This window comes from Equus przewalskii, chromosome 15, assembly GCF_037783145.1.
Source record: "Equus przewalskii isolate Varuska chromosome 15, EquPr2, whole genome shotgun sequence".
Lineage (NCBI taxonomy): Eukaryota > Metazoa > Chordata > Mammalia > Perissodactyla > Equidae > Equus > Equus przewalskii.
The window spans coordinates 72,993,456-73,012,808 of NC_091845.1; the positions used below are offsets into that span (position 1 = coordinate 72,993,456).

The 19,353-nt window shown below is 44.3% G+C and overlaps 1 protein-coding gene across 1 annotated transcript in view; it reads left to right on the plus strand.

Annotated features, from left to right (window-relative positions):
• The first annotated feature begins 11,488 nt into the window (after window positions 1-11,488).
• PCCB (propionyl-CoA carboxylase subunit beta) overlaps window positions 11,489-19,353 on the plus strand; it is a 73,813-nt gene continuing 65,948 nt past the window's right edge. Inside the window, exons 1-4 of the mRNA XM_008536059.2 lie at window positions 11,489-11,757; window positions 14,117-14,236; window positions 15,259-15,327; window positions 18,000-18,056. Coding sequence (XP_008534281.2) covers window positions 11,575-11,757; window positions 14,117-14,236; window positions 15,259-15,327; window positions 18,000-18,056 — 429 coding nt within the window. The 5' untranslated portion in view covers window positions 11,489-11,574. The remainder of the gene's footprint in view (window positions 11,758-14,116; window positions 14,237-15,258; window positions 15,328-17,999; window positions 18,057-19,353) is intronic.

A 19,353-nucleotide genomic window follows, 5' to 3' on the forward strand; every position in this document is an offset into this window, starting at 1 on the left:
AGACTGACATTAATCAAATATTCACACAAATAAATATAAAATGACAACTTTGACGATTACAAATAAAAGGAACATGGTACTAGGAGACATATAAGAAAAGGATTTGATTTAGTTAAAGAAGTCAGGGAAGCCTTCTCTAAGGAAGTGTCAAGCTGAAATATGAGAACGAGTAGACATTAACCACTGAAAAGGGGAGAGATGAACCTTCCACCCAGTGAAGGCAAAGACCCTGCAGAAGGAGAAATTTGGCGATTTTAAGGAGTTAGCAGAAGGCCAGTGTGGCTGGAGCCGAGAGATTGGGAGGATGGTACTAGAAGAGTCAGGGACTGGTGGAGTCGAGGCTATGCAGGGTCTTATAGGCCATGTTAAAAATTTTGTCTTTATCATATGAACATTGAGAAGTCATTAAAGAGTTTAGGTTTGAAGTGGCATAATCATGAAATATTTCCCTGCATGGATTAATTAATTAGCTAACTAATTCTATCCTTAGACTTCTGCTCTTCTCCATTTATACTCTCTCCTCAGCAAATTACCTACTTTCAAGTCACAAGGAACTGCATAAAAGAGACTGAGAATGAGTGGCCAACGATATAGGAGGAAAACAAGAAGAATGTTATGTCAAAGAAGCCAAGAGAATTTTTCACAAAGGAAGAAATAAAAAGAGAGAATAATCGTTAGTATTCAATGCTATGAGAGGTTAGGTAAAATGTAGATTTAATATGTCCATGGCTTCCCAATGCCTATAGAATAGAGTCTAAATTTCTTACCCTGGTATTCAAGGCCCACAACAGTTCTATCTTTACCTACCTTTCCATCATTTTTTCCCATGACACCTCTAAAATGAGACTTTTAGATAAGGTGCCCTTCAGATAAGTTGCCCTGTTTATTTTATCTAGAACACACAGTACACTCTGCCCATCACGACTTATCAAAATCCTACTTACATTCTAGGCCCTGATCTTATTTTACCTCCTCTATGAAGATTGCTGTGGTGGCCATGAGAATGCACCTCTCAGATCTCTGACTGCAATGAGCATAATTGACTAAGGGCCCCAGCTACTGCCCTCTGAAATTCATCACTGTGTTTGCACCAAGGCTCTGCTTCCTACAGACTGCTCCCAGCCAATGACTGAGCATGGCAGAGATACTAAGACAGGCCCATTCTGGGAGATGGGCCTCTTACAGGTGACTTTGGGAAATCTCAAATAGCCTTGTCAAACTTTCCTTAGAACTGAACTACAGTGTAAGATGCTTCTATCCAATCTTCCTTCCTTCCTTCCTTTATTCTTTCACTCAGGGTTAGACTTGCATTGTAGTCTCATGGCTCTCCCAGCCTCCCTTATTTGCCTCCCCATTTTCTCTCATAGGCATTTCCTCTCAAAAATTTCTCACATAGTTAATTCTGTCTTGCATCCACTTCTCAAGAACCTAACCTAACAGAAGTGGTACGAGGAGTTGTCCAAGAAAACAAATGGTTAGACAGGAATTTGAGCTTTGATTTTTTTACTGAAATATATTGACATATAACCTTATGTAAATTTAAAGTGTACAGCATGCTGATTTGATACATTTTTATATTGTGATATGATTGCCATTGTAGCGATAATTAGGACCTCTATCACATCACATAATCATCTCTATTTGGCAGTTGGAATAAAGATCTAGTCTCTTAGCAAGTTTGATGATTATAATGCAATATTGTTGTCTATATTCACTATGCTGTGCATTACATCTCTAGGACTTATTTACTACTTGCTGAAAGTTTGTACCCTTAAACAACATCTGCCCTATACCCCTACCCCCATCCCATGGTAACCACAATTTTACTGTTTTTATGAGTTTGACTTTTTTAGATTCCATATACAAGTGATATCATACAGTATTTGTCTTTCTCTGTCTGACTTATCTCACTTAGCATAATGTCCTCAAGCTTCATGCATGTTGTTGCAAATCAGAGGGTGTCCTTCTTTCTCACAGCTGAATAATATTCCATGGTATATACATGTACCACATCTTCTTTAAGTAAGACAGGAATTTGGACTGGCTCATCTACTGCCCATCAGCCAAAGAGGATGCCATCCTGGTTAGTAGGTGGAGCATAGGTAGTTCCTGGCACAAGGTAGTAGCTTGGCTAACAAAGATTTCACCAGCGTTAACGTCAGGAAATATCCCAGTGGAGGGAAATACTGCAGCAGATGTGATGATGCAGACATTTGAAAAACATGGGGGGAAACAATGCTTACAAAGATAGTAAAATTGGGTGGTTACTACCAAGTTGTATTGATGCCCTACAGAGAAATCATGAGAGACTAAGGGCCATTAACAAGCAGTTTTTGGTTAAATGAGAGAGCCATAGGGCTTTTGGGATAGCTTACAAAGGGACCTTTCTCTCTGTCAGGGGCAGGGAACACACAGCTGAGCAGTAGGATGAAGACCTAATTGTTAGAGTAGCAGAGCTCCAGAGACATTAGAACGCTCAGCCAAGGCAGGTCTGGAATGGCCTTCCAACAGCACTGAAGTACAGTATAGACACAGCAGTCTGGATGGGTGGAGTGCCCTCCCTGAGGACACAGTGTAATATTAAATCAGAAACCTCTGTATGGTGAAGTATCCTCAAACAGAAGGATACATGGATCTGGGAACCAAGAGGTAGAAGCAGGAGTGATCCCACTTATTACCACACCCAGTGCTCCACTGAGAGATTCTGTGCTTCCTGTCCCCACAACCCTTGACTCTGTAGGCTTAGAGGTCCTAGACCGCAGAGGGGGAACACATTTGCCAGAGGATATAGCAAGGATCCCATTGAATTACAAGCTGCACCTGCTGTCAGGGCACTTTGAACTCCAGGTATCCAGGAACCAGCAAGTAGGAAGAATCACCATCCAGCAAAGGTAATTGACATCGATCAATAGGAGGGCTGCTTTTTCACAATGGGGACAAGGAGGAACACATGTGGAAACCAGGCAATCCACCTGGTTGCCTCCTGGCACTCTCTTGCTTTGTTGTAACCATGAATGGACATATGAAGCAATCCTGGCCTGAGAAAGGTATGATTACCAATGATTCAGACCCTTTCAGAATGAAAGTTTGGGTCATATCACCAAGTAAGTCACCAAAACCTGCTGAGGTGATCAGTGAGGGTGAGGGGATTTACAAATGGATGGTGAAGGAGGGAGAGGATGAGTACCAGTTTAAGCCCGGAGATCAACTGCAGCAACAGAAGCTGTAGTTCATTCCACTAAACACCCTCTTCTGAGCTTCCCCTCAGGAAGAAAGGCCCACAGGAACCTTCGAGGAACTGCTTCCCAAACCTGTGGGAAGAGGTAGGTCTATGTGGGGCAAAGGATAGATTGTGGTGGTTATCAGAATATACCTCTGAGATTTCCAATTGCAAGGAGTGTAATTGACCAAAGGCCCCAGCTGCTGCCCTCTGAAATCCATGACTGGATTCACTCCCAGGCCATGCGTTTTATAGGCTGCTCCCAGCCAATGACTAAGTATGACAGGGAAACAGGTGGCCCATTCTTGAGATATGAGACTTATGTGGCGGGTGACTTTGCTCAAGGACTCCCTGATGGTCTTGCTCCACTTTCCTTACTCTGCCCTACAGTTTAAGATGCTTCCATCCAGCCTGCCTTCCATTCTTCCCCTTCCCTTCACTCTGGGTCAGATTTACCTTACATTTGCAGTCTGAAGATCTCTTCCAGGCTCCCGTGCCTCCCTCCCCATTTTATCTCACACTCATTCGCTTAATACGTTTCTTACTCATTCAATTCTGTCTTGGCATCAGCCTATTTTGGAGGATCTGAATAAACTCCTGCCCTAAGTCCACAGCTATCAGTGAGAACTTCCTACTTTAAACTTTTATAGCACCTCCCCCCACCACTCACCTGACACTTCCCAAATGCTACCTAGGAAACAAAATGTATCTTTTTTTTTTCTCCCCAAAGCTCCTGGTACATAGTTGTATATCCTAGTTGTAAGTCACTCTAGTTCTTCCATGTGGGATGCTGTCACAGCATGGCTTGATGAGTGATGCTTAGGTGCCCAGGATCTGAACCAGTGAACCCCGGGCTGCTGAAGCAGAGCGTGAGAACTTAACCACTTGGCAATAGGGCCGGCCCCCAAAAACGTATCTTTCCATGTACACATCTCCCCAATTAGTTTAGAAGTCTCTTGAGATAGTCACCATTGCCAACCTCTGCACTTCACCAAAGGCCCTGTATGTAGAAGGAGTTCCGGTCAACCATCGGAGGAAAGAAGTTTTCTGGGGTGCTGAGTTGTTCAGACAATCCTGCACCCCAGGATTGATGTTCCCTACTTACTTCAACTTCCTAGTGCCCTATCCCTTTCCCCACTCCACAAATCCCCTACTCAGAACTGTTCCCCATCCTCTCAGGGTCCTTTAATCCTCAATTCCCCGCCCCACTCCCCATACATTTTACCACATGCATTGACCCTGTAGAGGGTGTGCCATAAACAGCTAATTGTCAACCAAAAGTTTGTGACTCCCTCTTCTGTAGTGTGGAGTTGTTACTAGAAAGTGACTGGCCACCAGGAACTACATTGCCAAGCATGCCCCTGTATCCAGGGGTGGCTGGGGTCTTTAAGACGCAGGACTCCTCTTTTACTTGTCTGCTTCCTCATTCTCCAGTGGAATACAGAGGATGCTAGGGTGGGTAAGGCCGCAAGATGGAAGAGGCCTGGGTCCCTGAACCACCAAGTGGAGGAAAGCTGCCCACTATGTGGAGGAACACCTACACTGGAATGTTATATGAGTGAACAATGAGCTTCTATTATGTTAGGTCACTGAAATTTGGGGGGTTGTTTGTTACAGTTGCTAGCATTATTCTAAATAATAAAGAAATCGTTTGTCCTTTTTTTGGCTACTCACCATCTTAACTCCTTTTTATTTAGAGGGAGTCTCCCATTATGGGACTCCTGATGCCAGAAGGGTTAGATCCTTCTTGTGCTGGGGTGTGGGATGTTATTTAGTCTCTGACAATCTGATGCATTCCCACTCAAGACTCTGAATGTGGGAGTAATGCAAAGATACATGACAATATAGAAACTATTCACAGTGGTGGTATGGCCTTGAGAATCCAGGGACAGTGGCAGCAAGGCCTGGCAACAGTGGTTTTTAGGTCAATGTCCTAACCAGACTGTTCTTGTGGCATGACCTTGGCTCTGTTTTTCTGCTTCTAGATTCACTTGCTTTTTGACTCTTCTCCAGCCTTCTTGACAATTCTTTCTTTCCAATAATTAATTTTCTTTTTTAGATATCTGGAATAAGTTTCCATCTACACTACCCTTCCCATATACACTGGACTCTCCTCCAAAACTAGAGTCAATGGGATTACCATTTATTAAGCACATGCTCACAGGGAGCACTGTGATAGGCACTTTACTTATGCTATCATAATTTAATCCTTCCAACTATTGTACAGGGTCAGCATTATTATTGCCATTTGTAAATGGAAAAATTGCAGCTGAAAGAGGTTAACTGATTTTCCCAGTCACACTGCTTGTGGAGTGTCACTTTGAATTCAGTTTTGATGTCATCAAAGCATGTTCTTCCATTGCACCAGAAACCCTTCACCAACTCCTAATTACTGCAGTGCTTCTTTTTAGGGCCTTTTCTAGCCTATGACTGATTCTAGAAGTGAAGAATATATCATATTTACTTAATCCTTTCCTACATATAAAAATATTTTATACTACATATAAAAGGGGTTGTAGTGGGGCTGGCCCTGTGGCCTAGTGGTTAAGTTCAATGTGCTCTGCTTCTGTGGCCCAGGTTCAGTTCCTGGGCACAGAGCTGTGCCGCTTGTTGGTAGCATGCTGTGGCAGTGACCCACATGCAAAATAGAGGAAGATTGGCACAGATGTCAACTCAGGGTGAATCTTCCTCAGCAAAAAAAAGAAAGAAAGAAAGGAAGGGGTTTGTAAAGAGAGTTCTGTTGTTGCAGCTGTTTTCTAAGTCTTCAAACAGTTATGTGCTTTTCTTTTCCTTTCTTGTCCTTCCCTTCCTTTTCCTCCTTCCTTGCTTTTTCTCTATCTTTCTCTCTTACCCTCCCTCCCTCTTCTTTTGTTCCTTCTTTCTTGGCAAAATAACGAACCCTGTGTGATATCAGAGAGTACATGGTGGCATCACTTCATTCAGTCCTCTTGCTGACTTTCCTTACAGAGCACTACATTCTAAGATGCTTCTCCCCAACCTTCCGTCCTTCTTTCTCTCATTCACTCAGGGGCACACTTACATCAATCACAAGGTTGAAATTTGTGGGAGTTGGATGGGGTGAATTATACCCTACTTATCTTCACTACTTTTGATGTTCCCCAATAAGTACAACTCAAATGTCAACAACACCCTCGGGAAACCCTATAGGTTTCCCACGCTCCAAGAGAAAGAAGCTCTCTCCAGTGATGGTGCCGAGGGTCAGATAGTTCCATTTTCCCAGAGAAACTGGAGGAAAGAGAGACAAAGTTTATTCAGTGATTGAATACCTTCCATGCATCAGAAACCACTGGGCACTAGAAACACAGAGATAAAAATTACACAATCCTTACCCTAAACAAGCTTACAATCTAGTGGAGAGGCATATATGAATAGTTAATTTTTTCCACTTTCTAGATGTTAAACTTATTTGCTTCAGAACAGCATAATTCATACCAAATGCTTAAAATTATTATAATAGAAACAATTGTGAAATCATCATAATTCATATAGCCTTTTAGAAATGTAGCAGGAATTATAAAAGTAAAAGATGTTAGAAAAAGAAGCCACTAATGAAAAGAAACATTTCTTAATCTAGTACTGTGACTCTTGTCTTAGAACTTTGTAAGCATTTGGAAGAGGTCTAGGAAGAAGGAGGATGAGAAAAAAGAAAGAGTCTTTCCTGTGTCATGGCTGCATTTTAGCTTAAATACAACCCAGTATCCAGAAATAGAATCACTAAGGCTCTTTTGGTTGAAATGGGAAGGGGCATCCTCAAGAGTAGTAGAATCGGTATATAAGAAGGCAATACCGGAAGTGCTCTTGTAAACTTAAGGACTTCTTTGAATCCAAATCCTTTTCATATCCTCTACCATTCTAGCTAGATGTACCTAGTGTATCACAGTTCTGAACACATATCCCACAAGAACAGTCTGGTTAGGATGTGTGCTTATTTCTGGCTCTCTACAGTGTTCTGTTGATCTATGCGTCTGTTTTTACGCCAATACCATACTGTTTTAATTACTGTAGCTTTGTATATAGCTTGAAATTAGGGAGTGTGATGCCTCCAGCTTTGTTCTTTTTTTCAAGATTGCTTTGCCTATTCAGGGTCTTTTGTGGTTCCATACAAATTTTAGGATTATTTGTTCTATTTCTGTGAAAAATGCTATTGGAATTTAGTAGCGATTGCATTGAATCTGTAGATTGCTCTGGGTAGTATGGACATTTTAACAATATTAATTTTTCCAATCCATAAGCACAGAATATCTTTCCATTTATTTGTGTATTCTACAATTTCTTTCATTAATTTCTTATAGTTTTCAGTGTAGAGGCCTTTCACCTCCTTGGTTAAATTTATTCCCAGGTATTTTATTGTTTTTGATGTACTTGTAAATGGGGTTTTTTTCTTAATTTCTATTTCTGATAGTTAATTATTAGTGTATAGAAATGCCACAGATTTTTGTATACTGATTTTGTATTCTGCAACTTTACTGAATTTTTTTTTTATTAGTTCTAACATTTTTTTGGTGGAGTATATAGAGTTTTCTATATGTAATAGCATGTTATCTGCAAATAGTGACAGTTTTACTTCTTCCTTCTCAATTTGGATGCTTTTTATTTCTTTTTTTTCACTAATGGCTTTGGTCCATCTTGCAGACAGCACATTATGGGACTTCTCAGCCTCCATAACTTCATGAGCCAATTCTTGTAATAAATCTCTCTCTCTCTACATATATCCTAATGGTTCGGTTTCTCTGGAGAACACTGACTAATACAGCAGGGAAGTGGGAAAAAGTGAGCCTGATGTGGAAATCACAAGACAAGGGAGAGAAGGGTGTATCATGGAGGTCAGAGTGCAGAAAGTGTCGTACAACAGATGGCAAAAACTTCAAAGGAAGAGCAGTGTAGCAAGGGGGGAAGAATGGTCTTGGAGTGCCTCTGGAAAAGGGGACAGGCCAGCTCTGCTCATTTCTCACAGAGCCCAAGGAGTCAGAAAAGATGAGGAATCTCAAAGATGGCTTGGAAAATGTGTATGGTCTGGGGAAAACCAGGTTCCAGGTCTTAAGAACACTTTTAACTAGAATTTAAGCCAGGGCTCTTGTCTTTTTGTTTTTTTTGTTTTTTGTTTTTTGAGGAAGATTAGTCCTGAGCTAACTACTGCCAATCCTCCTCTTTTCACTGAGGAAGACTGACCCTGAGCTAACATCTGTGCCCATCTTCCTCTACTTTCTATGTGGGATGCCTACCACAGCATGGCGTGCCAAGCGGTGCCACGTCCGCACCCTGGGGTCCGAACCGGTGAACCCTGGGCCGCTGAAGTGGAACGTGTGCACTTAACTGCTGCACCACCAGGCCAGGCCCTAGCTAGGGCTCTTGTAACCCAGTCTCAGGAGTCAAGGAAACACAGTCCAGGAAAAAAAAAGTGAATATAAAGTAATTCATTTTTTTCTTCAGTTTTTACAACACTAAGGAAAGAAGTAGATTCACAAAGCACAAAAAACATCTTAAAAGTCCTCTCTCCCCACATGGATGGCAACTGTTCTTCAAAATTTCTTCTCTCTCATATCCCTTACTCCGAAACACCCAAAATGCTGTGAGGTGAGAGGACACTAAGCATAATTGACTGAGAGTCCCAGCTGTTGTTCCAAAATTAATTACTGAATTTGTGCTGAGCCCACACCTCTCACAGGCTTCTTTCTCCCAGCCAAACAGGTCAGGAATACTTTGGCTCTAAGACTCCTTGACAGGCTTGCTGAATTTTCCTTAAAACTGCACAGTAGTCTAAGAAGCTCCCAGCCAGCCAGCTCTCTTCCTTCTCTTGGTCCTTGACTGGGGGTCAGTCTTGCATTGCAATCTGATAGTTCTCCCAGCTTCTCCCAGGTGTGGTCCCATTTTCTCTCAGAGGTGGTTCCCCTAATTGGTTTCTTGAATGTTTAATTCCCCACTGGGTGCTGCTTCTGAGAACACCCAGACTAACACTCTCCCAAATACGTGTGACCTCCTCCAAGCTAACTCTTTCCTTCTCTTCCATCCATCCTTGCTGACAGAGGTCTCTGACTAGACTAGAATGAGCAGATCAGGGTGACTCCTATCTCAAAATGGAGAAATAACTCAAACACAGCAACCCAGCAAGGGGGACTAGGGACAGGAAAACAGCCCAGAACATGCTAGGATTCTAGAGAGCCATTATTGGGTAATAATACCCAATACTCCTCCTACCCCACTCACCCTAGGCTGGGACTTGCATCTGAAGTAGGAGGAATAACGTTACAGATCTATAGAACTGTGTATGGAGTACTCAGGGGTAGGGCACTAGGACAGCGAGGAGGAAGGACGGGAGGAGAAGGAAGAAGAAGGGGAGGGAAAGAGAACTACCTGGAAGGAGCACTTAGGTTCAGTCTAACAGTCAATTACGGATCCCTCCTGTACTGGGCCTTCTGCTAAGCACTAATTGTTCAGAGTTAAATAAGAAAAATTTCCTTGCTTCCCCAAAGCACCAATACTTTCCCTAACCGACGCATAGGGAGGATCAGGGTGGACTACCTCGAGGAGATAATACCTGAGCAGGGCCTGGAAGGATGCATAGGGGTAGCAGAAAAACCTCCCGAGCCACATGCAATTGCCTGTTTGCTAGCTCAATTCAATTCCACAAATACATTCTGAAGACTTCTTATGTGTTGGGCCTTTTTCCAGGTGCAGGGGCCACAGCAGTGAGCAAGGCAGCCACAGTCCCTGCCCTTTGGCTTGGGAAGAGAGCTAAACAATCTTAACACATTGTGAGATGTGCCATAGGAGAGGGATCTGCAAAACGCTTTGGGAGAAAGGAGTCCCACTGCTTCCATCCCAAACCAAGTCCCAATTTCTGAACATAGCAAAATTCTTCACACTCTAACTCCATTATTGCTTTCTAGTGTCATTTACTACCATTCTCCCAAAAGCTGGAGATGCAATTGTGTGTGTGAATCTGAACATGCTACTACTCCTGTTCCCTGGCATGCAGTTACCTTCTCAGAGATACTCTCCTTGACAGAGCCAGACTTGCCCAAATTCTCCTCTGTGCTACCAGGCCAGTCCTTTGTCTGTCTACCTCTCTAGGTTGGTGAGGTCCTTAAAGCAGGGACCCAATTGCAGGGCCAAGAGCATCCATTCTGGAGTCAGACAGATACAGGTGGGCTTTGTCCAGCCACATGACTTCAGGCCTTGGACCCTCAGCTTCTCTGCCTAACTAGCTGAACAATTCCTACTCCAGGAAATGTAGTAAGTACTTAGTTCTTAGCACATACTAGGTGCTCAAAAATGTCTGCTGAATTTAATTGTATTAACACTAAAGTCCTAGGACAGACTTTGGACTTTATGAAGACCCTGGCTGTGAGGTGAAGCTTGGAGGGGTTAATGATCAACAGTTTTCTGTGGTTAAGAATGCAAAATATACACCTTGCTCTTTGCCTCCAAGATCTGCCTGTTAGCGGGGGAAACAGATGGAGAAGCTTCCAAGAGTTCAGTTCTAAATTCCTAGAGCAGTGGTTCTCAGACTCTAGCAAGCATCAAAATCACCTAGAGATCATGTGTTGAAACAGATTGTTGGCTGCACCCCCAGAATTTGGTTCAGTAGGTGTGGGGTAGAATCTGAGAATTTGAAAGTTTGCATTTCCAATTCACTCCCAAGCGATGCTGAAGCTGCTGTATTACTTTGAGGATTACTCACTAGAAGTTAAGAGCCCTGTGCTCAGTATGTGGCACATAGTATGTCTCTCTGTTTGAAGCCTGGCTCCACAACATCTTTAGGCCTGGCTCTTAACCAAATCACTCTACCTCTCTGCTTCCTTTGCCTCATCTGTGAAATCAGGCTAACACAACACCTAGCACAGTGTTCAAACAATGTTGGTTAGGGGCTGGCCTGGTGCAGCATCCCACATAAAATAGAAGAAGATTGGCACAGATGTTAGCTCAGTGACAATCTTCCTCAGGCAAAAAGGGGAAGATTGGCAACAGACGTTAGCTCAGGGCCAATCTTCCTCACACACACACAAAACGTTGGTTATCTATTCATTTTCTGGAGGAAGTGGGACAACAAAACTAGGGGTCTAGGTAGCTAGAGAAGAGCAAGGACTAAGCCTATCTTCTGTGCAGGCAGGCGGGCACAAGATCTGGGAACTAGCCCTATACTTCTCGGAGCCAAACCGAGCGAGGTCTCGGGTCTCGAACTCTCAGGCCTTTCTCCCAAGAGCGCCCTGCATTCCAGCCCACAGGCTCCCTACGCCTTGCCGACGCTGCGCAGGCGCAGACCCTGCAGTGGCCACGCTCGACGCACATGCGTACTCAGGTGCGCCGGGTGGGGGCGCGCCGGCAGGGGAAAAATGGCGGCGGCGGTGCGCCTGCGGGCGGCTGGAGCAAGGCTGCGCGTTGTAGTGAGCGGTCTCCACGCCGCGGTGCGCAGCCTGTGCAGCCAGCCCGTCTCCGTTAACGAGCGCATCGAGGACAAGCGCCGCACCGCGCTGCTGGGAGGAGGCCAGCGCCGCATCGACGCACAGCATAAGCGAGTGAGTCCTGCGCCGGCTCAGGCCATCCCGCCCCAGCGTTCGCCACCTATCACAGCGTGCCCGGCTTGCAGCGCCCGAGGCCTCCCAGCCAATCCGCGCGACCCCGGGAGGGGCGGGGGCGAGGCTGTTCCCCTTAGAACCTGTTGCCGTTTACGAAAACGAGGTTCAGCGCCTTTGTGCTTTATCACTCTCTGCGTTCCCTTTGGAATTTTAGAGACCTGGCCCGGGTCCAGCCGGCTCACCACTCAATAGCTCTAAACTTTTGCACAAGTTACTTAAATCTCTAGGAGTCAATTTATTCTAAAAAGCAGATAGTAATAATTCTCCCCTCACAATCTTATTGTAGAATAGATAGTGAAGCACTAATAGGCGCTTGATTTTTAAAAAGTCTACCTATTCTCATGCGCCATGAAAGAGTGGGGTAGGTTATTGCTGCATTATGGAAGCAGGAAAATCGAGGCTTAAGGGCAGGGGAAGTAACAAGGGCAGACTTTCACATTTACCTGGGTGGGGTGTGTGGTGCGCGCAGGGAACTTGTGGAATCTCGCCCCCAGAATGCCAGCAGAACCCCTTAGGGTCTCCGCGTGCATCGACCTCCTGGGTAGGAGAGGCGGGCGTCGGAAGCAGGTGGCTTTTTGGGGAGCGCGCGGGCTGCTCTAGATGTTTGGCTGCGCTGAGCAGCTGAGGCACTGCCAGCACCGCCCGGGTTGGGAGGCGAGAGGTGAGAATCATAGCTGGCCTTCGGAGATGGCCTGGGTGGGCGGTTGAATCGCAGAAGAAACTGAGGTCCAGATCGGTGACCTGGAACTTGGACACTCGGCTTGCTCAGTGCGTCCCTGACATGTGTATGCGTCTCGACAATGTGCTGGATGAATGAAACAACCAACCCGGAAGGTGCAGAAGTGAAACTCTGGAGGGCACTGAGGCACAGCTCACAGCGTGGGGAAGGGGACTGGGGCCTTGAGTGAGGAGATTTGAACCAGCCCTTTATTTAAATCTAAAGTGAGTGTTGATTTAGATGTTGTAAATTCCCACTTGATAACAGCCTGAAGATGACAGTTCCTTTTGGACGCTGGGGAATAATTTTGGTTGATGGTCTGTGGTTGCCAGCCGTGCTTTCCCTCCCTCCCCTGGAGTGGCTGTGTCTGGGGTGAGGGAAACTTGACATCATTCTTTGGAAAGGCCCATCAGTGCTCCCGTGCACTCTTTCTGTCGGGGCCCATTGCTCAATTCCTCCCTGGAACATCACCCCACCCCTTCCGGGGCAGATCCTACTGGGTTTAGATGCAACTTCCAGAAGCTGTTTCTCTTTTGCCAAAGCTGACTTAGTCAGGAGGCCAACTTGATGTAAATCCCCCACTCCACCCTCTTTTAAACAATTTTTGGACTACTTCCATAGGATAGATTCCCAGAAATGGAATTACTGGGTCAAAAGATATAAATATTTTTAACACTCTGATATATGTTGCCAAATTGCTTTCTGGAAAACTTATTCTACTTTATACAACAGTGTATAGGATTACCTGTTTGTTTTAACATAACCTCACTGGCTGTGGCTACTTTCTTAAGGGAAAAGTGTAGCCAATTTGAGGTGTTTTTTTCAGGGGGAGGAGGGCAGGACAGTGGGCCCAGGTGTTTGGCTTGGTTTCAGGGCTTGGGAGCCAAAGCAATGGAGGCTCTTGATAGGTTGAGGGCTCCAATCTCAACCCCTCCAAGAAGCATTCTTTTTACTCCTCTCAAGTGAGCTGTTTAGCACTCTCTGTCCCGTTCCTTGTCTACTCAGCCCTCTGTGTTGTGGGGTTGTCTCTGTATCATAGCATCGTTGTCAGGTGTTCGGGGCCCTGCTTTGGGACCCTGTAGGGCAGTAGGAGAAGCCCATGGAGCAGGTAGTCCTGGAAGTCTCCTTGGGGCTGGGCCCTATGAGGTGATCTTCTGTGGGGTTTCCTAGAAGAAGCCTGTGAATCTGGGCGTGTAGCCTCAGACCTTTCACTAAGCTTGCTTTGGTTTTCCACCTCCTGCTTCTCCATTCTTCCTTAGGTCTCCAGTAAGTGTTTGTGGAACTAGTTATCTTGTTCCAGGGTCGGGCTCTCCTTAGCCTCACTTCTCCTCTCCACATTTTCCTCCTCCTACTTCCTTATTTGCCCTGCACAGTTGGTGACTCCTGGAGCACCTGTCTGCCCTGATTTCCTTACTGGCTGAAGTCTACTGCTAACACCCGTCTCTTGGGCAGGTTGACAGAATAGAGGCTTTCACATGGGGTGAGGGGAAGAAACCTGTCTTCCAGGCCCTCCCACGAGCACTCCTTGCTTACTCACATTATCTATGATGACATCACTGAGTGGTTTTGGTTGCATTTTAGGGAAAGCTAACAGCCAGAGAGCGGATCAGTCTCTTGCTGGACCCTGGCAGTTTTATCGAGAGTGACATGTTTGTGGAACACAGATGTGCAGATTTTGGAATGGCTGCTGATAAGAATAAGGTATCTGTTCACAATGGTGGTGTGAGCCTCCAAGTTGCATGTTCCTGCTGTTGCCCTGCTCTGACCTACCCACTAGACTAATGAAGTCCTTCTGGGACTCAGGATACTTGAAAAATGTTCAAGTTAGGGCCCTGGAATTGCAGGAGTGCCCCTGGAGAAGCACTGCTGGGGCCCCCAGGTTCCCCTACTTACTCTCTCTGCATATGAAGGAATGCGAGTACACTGCCTGCACCTGGTGCACTGTGACTCTGGCCCAGTTCCCAGGGCTCTGGTTGTGGGCTCAGAGTTCTCGCAGTATAGAATGCCAAATTTGGAAGGAAGGGTGAGAATGTCTTTTAGTTGTGGTCTGGTCTGTCTAGGCACCAGAGACCCCAAGAGGCTGACCACTTGCCTCTTGACACACTTTAATTTTATGCCTTGGAGTTTTTGAGGTCAGAGTCACCAACACTTCTTCCTTTAATTGGGTGTTCTCCATGGGTACACAGAGTTCTTTGGACTCACTCTTGGTCAGTTTTCTTCAGGTCTCCATATGTGCTGTTTGTGACCAAAGATTTGTAAACTTGGCACCAAACCGCCTGGCTGCATTTGAGCCATTATGGGCCACACAGTAATTGCCAAGATTCCAAGCAAAATGGTGGCTTTGCCTTTCTAAGTTTTGGGGTGGGTATGTGGATTTTAGAAGTTACCATGTTTCTTCATATGTCCTTCTCCTTCCCATGAGCATCTGGTAGTGGTGACCATAGTGGGTCTCTTGATTATTCTGCTTTTGGGAAGGAGGATGAGGCCTAAGACTACAGTGGCCTTCACTTCTGTTGATGACTCAGTAGCCCAGTGCTTGCTGTTGCAGACCGAAGGGGGGAAGGGGAGATTCCTTCATGTTCTTTCTTCATGCTGAATTTTAAGGAATTTGGGGTGGATTTGCGGCGGGGGGAGGGGGGGTGTTTCATTGGGGCATAATTGCCAAATTCATTCAAAAGAAGTATTTTGGTTTTTTAACCTGCATTTTTCTATTTTTCTGGTAGTTTCCTGGAGACAGTGTGGTTACTGGACGGGGCCGAATCAATGGAAGATTGGTTTATGTCTTCAGTCAGGTATTTCATAACTCCAGTGGACTGAGCATTCCTTGAGGGCAGAGCCAGGAGCAAAATACGTGGGAAGAAAACATTCTTGGGGGGAATTAAAACTTGCCTGTAGTTTGGGGCAGATAAAGGATTTACTTTGTTTTTCAGTGCATATGTCCAGAGTATCATACTGTGTGTTTTTTCGGGGGGAGAAAGAATCCTTAGTCTGATTGGGGTGGATCACAGGGCAGTAGTCATGTAAGAAGTCCCAGGAGTTTATTCCAAGTGAGTGAGATTCCTCTTAGCAGGTTGGGTGTGTGCCTGGAGGGCAGCCATGTTCTGGGCAGTGTGTGGGCCTGACAGAACATGGTAGATGCAGCCTAGGAGAGGGGACTTGACTCTCCGAACCACAGGCTGCTGAGTTTTGGGCTTTCATGAACATGTTCAAACAGGTTTTGTCAGGTTTCATCAAGACAGGTACAGTTTCTTTACACTGAGACCATAGGAGAACGTAGTAGGCAGAATAATGGCCTCCAAAGATGTCCAAGTCCCCATCCCCGAAACCTGTGAATATGTTACTTCACATGGCAAAGGGTAATTAAGCTTGTAGATAGAATTAATGTTGCTAATCAGCTGACCTTAAAAATAGAGTATTCTGGGCTATCCAGGTGGACCCAATATAATCACAAGTGTCCTTAAAAGTGGAAGAGAGAGGCAGAAGAGAAAGTCAGAGTGCTGTGATGTGGGAAGGACTTGCCCTGAGGTTGCTGGCTTAGAGGATGGAGGAAGAGGGTCACGAGTGAAGGAATGCAGATGGTCTTTAGAAGCGGGAAAAGGCCTACAGGCTCCAGAAAGGAGCAGAGCCCTTTAGCCCATTGAGATCCACGTAGGACTTCTGCAGTACAGAACTGTAAGCTGTTAAATTTGTGTTGTTTCAAGCCACTGAATTTGTGATAGCAGCAGTAGAAAACTAACACGAAGAACATGTTGGGTTTAATGTTTTTTTCCCCCTCTGAGAGGTTTTGGAAATATGTATATAAATCTGAATATTTAGTTCCTTTTACAGACTTAAAGTTATAGAGCTTGTTTAGGAACCTGAAATGTTTTCTGGGTTTGATATTAAAATCATTATGCTTGTTAATTTTAAATTTGTATTTAGATAATACTCATTTGCTAATTAAATCACCTTTGAAATGTTTTAAAACTGTTATAAATGGGTCTACCAAATGCTTAACTAGAAGGAGTCATCTCTGTTTTTTGTAATTTATGAGAGCTAGGCAAAAACTTGTACAGAAGGAACCATTAATAAGATAGCCAGAACAAAGAAAGTCATTGTGATTTGTGGACACAGTATTCTAACTATTAAGCAGATACAAAAATTCATTGAATTGATTCTTTTGAGCACTTCTTATGCCCACGGGGTAGGGTGGGGATGAGAGGGAGGTGGAGATGACAACGGAGACAGAGTTCTTGCCCTGAAGAAGCTAATCATTTTGTAGATAGAATGGGGCAGGACAGGAGTGACTAAAGTACAGATAGGGTGAGAGAGGTTCCGAGCAAGTGCTCTGGGCTCTGAACAAAGGAAGATCACATCCACTCTTGAGGAAAGCTTTAGGGAAAGTGGGGTGTTTGAAATAGGTCCCGAAGGATACTGAGTAGGGAGTGATGAGCCAGCTTTTTGTAATGTTCCCCAAAATGTTAATATCTATAGGTGTTTTTTCTGGGGCGCTTCAGTTTTTCCAGAGAAGCAGCCTCAGTCTCTTGCCTGATAATTGGCTGTATCATGTTCTGGGGTGGAGCGGGTAGGGGGAAGGGAGGGGCCAGCACTCCTCAACATTCAGTGTATAGGCCCCTATTCTCACCTCTTTTCAGCCTCACCTTTGCCTTCTTTTTGGCTGGTGATTGTGAGTCCAGAAGCCTTCTGGTTAAGTTTCTTTAGAGAATAAACCTATCTCCTCTCAAGGTGAAGGAGAGGCCCTGTGGGGTCTAACTGCTCCTAACACAAACTTTGTATCAATCTGTTTTCCACCCCTCCTCATCCCCGACTTGCCATGGTTCTTGGTTTGCCCCTCCTTGTGGTTACTCCTGCAGGTGTGTGGGCTTCCATTTGTTCCCTCCAAGTCAGATATTCTTCTTGGGCTTTCAGTTTCCCTCAGATTTGTTCAGTCTCTCTTCTGCTGTGTTTCCTCTTCCTTTTTTGTCCTCATGGGCTGAGTCTCTTTTGAATTCCCCACTGTCTTTTTGAGGGGATTTTAGGAAGGAAGTTATTCCTGCAAGAAGCCCTTTACATCAGAAGGTAATCCATAGGCAAGAGGAAGCATGAGGGCTCCCATTCACTTTTTTCACCTCCCTTGTCAAAACAGCAAATGTTTCCTAGTAGTTGAAATGCCTGACTGTTTGACATCCATTGAATCTGATTTTTCGGATTAATTCTGCATGAACAGTTTTCCTTTCCTCGGAATCACAAATCATTTTTGTAGAGCAAAGGCTAGGTCTTTTGCTCTTGACAATACATGAACTCCCTCTAAGATATTTTATTCACTATTCTATGGAATAATTTATGTCAGACTTTATTCTTAATTTTTAAACTTCTGACAATCTTTTAGGATCTTTTATCTGAAATTTCCATTTCCTCCTCCGACTGGCTCTTTATCTCTGGCTAGTCACCATATTTTATGTTGATTTAATTATTTCCTTTTTAGGATTTTACAGTTTTTGGAGGCAGTCTGTCAGGAGCACATGCCCAAAAGATCTGCAAAGTAAGTATTTAATATTGAAAACAAATCCGGTACTTTCATCAGGCACATAGTGCATGTTGAGTGTCATTGAGTGCGAGACACTGAGCTGGGTATGTGGGATGGGGCAGAGGTGTGCAAGATTTACTGCTGATCTGACGCTATCTTCAGTCCAGGGTAGGAGTTTCTTAGCATTTTTGTACCATGGATCCCTTTGGCAGACTGGTGAAGCCTGGACTGTCATTTTTTTACATGCATAAAATAAAATATGTAGGATTACAAAGGATTAAAAATATTAAAAAAGAATCACATTTGTAATGTGCTTCCTTATTAGTGCGTTAATTAACAGGATTGAGCAGTGGATCTAAATTGCTGTAATTTCAAAGTAGGCATGAGTGAATGTGATATTTCAAGATATCTGCAACAACTTTAATGTGACATAAAAATATCTGTGGCTTCTATTAATGACAAAGTCAGAGGTATATCTAATACTATTGTGGTTTTTTTTTTGCCTGTATTCATTATTGAAGGAAATGCTATAGATCAGCTAGAGTTAATAAAGGTAAAGATGTAAATTTTTTCCCATCCAAGTTCATCAGCTCCCTGAAATCTATTCACAGACCCCTGGGGTTCTGAGGACCCCAGGTAGAGAACCCGTGGTCTCAGCGGAGAGTCTAGGTGCTAAAAAGGTAAAGACAGTGCAAGGATTACATGATGGTATTTAAAAAGCCCTGCCAGAGGTGGATGGTCTGCAGATGAATAAAAGTGTAGATCATATCTGAAGAATTTTGGAATTAAAGGTGAGCTGATTGGTAGTGGCTGGGCAGAGCTTCCCTCGATAATGGAACACCTGGATTCCAGATGTCGTCCTGTTATATATTACCCCTGAGACCTTGGGCCATTCACTTAACTTTGAAACCTTCCTAATTTTTCTCTTTTTACTGCCTCTTATGATGGATAAAAGAGATAATGGAAGTGAAAGTGCTTTGTAAACTGTCAAGGGCTATTAGTAATGTTGCTCATTAGGCTGTGAACTGCTGACCCATAAGGAAAATCTCTCTCATTAGAAGTGAAAGCAGGCCTGGGCCTGGCCTCACATTAACAGATGGGTCCACATTTACTTTCACAAAAGTACTACTTTGCCGTTCTGTTTACTATCAGTTCTTTCAAAAGAGTAACTGGGAACAAAACTGACTGCTAAAAAATATTATAGCTTGGGCCTGTGGCTCTAGAAAGGGTTACTCCGAGCAGTCTCATACCCTGCTAATGGGAGGTGCTTTGGCTTTTGGATGTTTGGGGGGGGCTTTAATTTTTTTTTTTT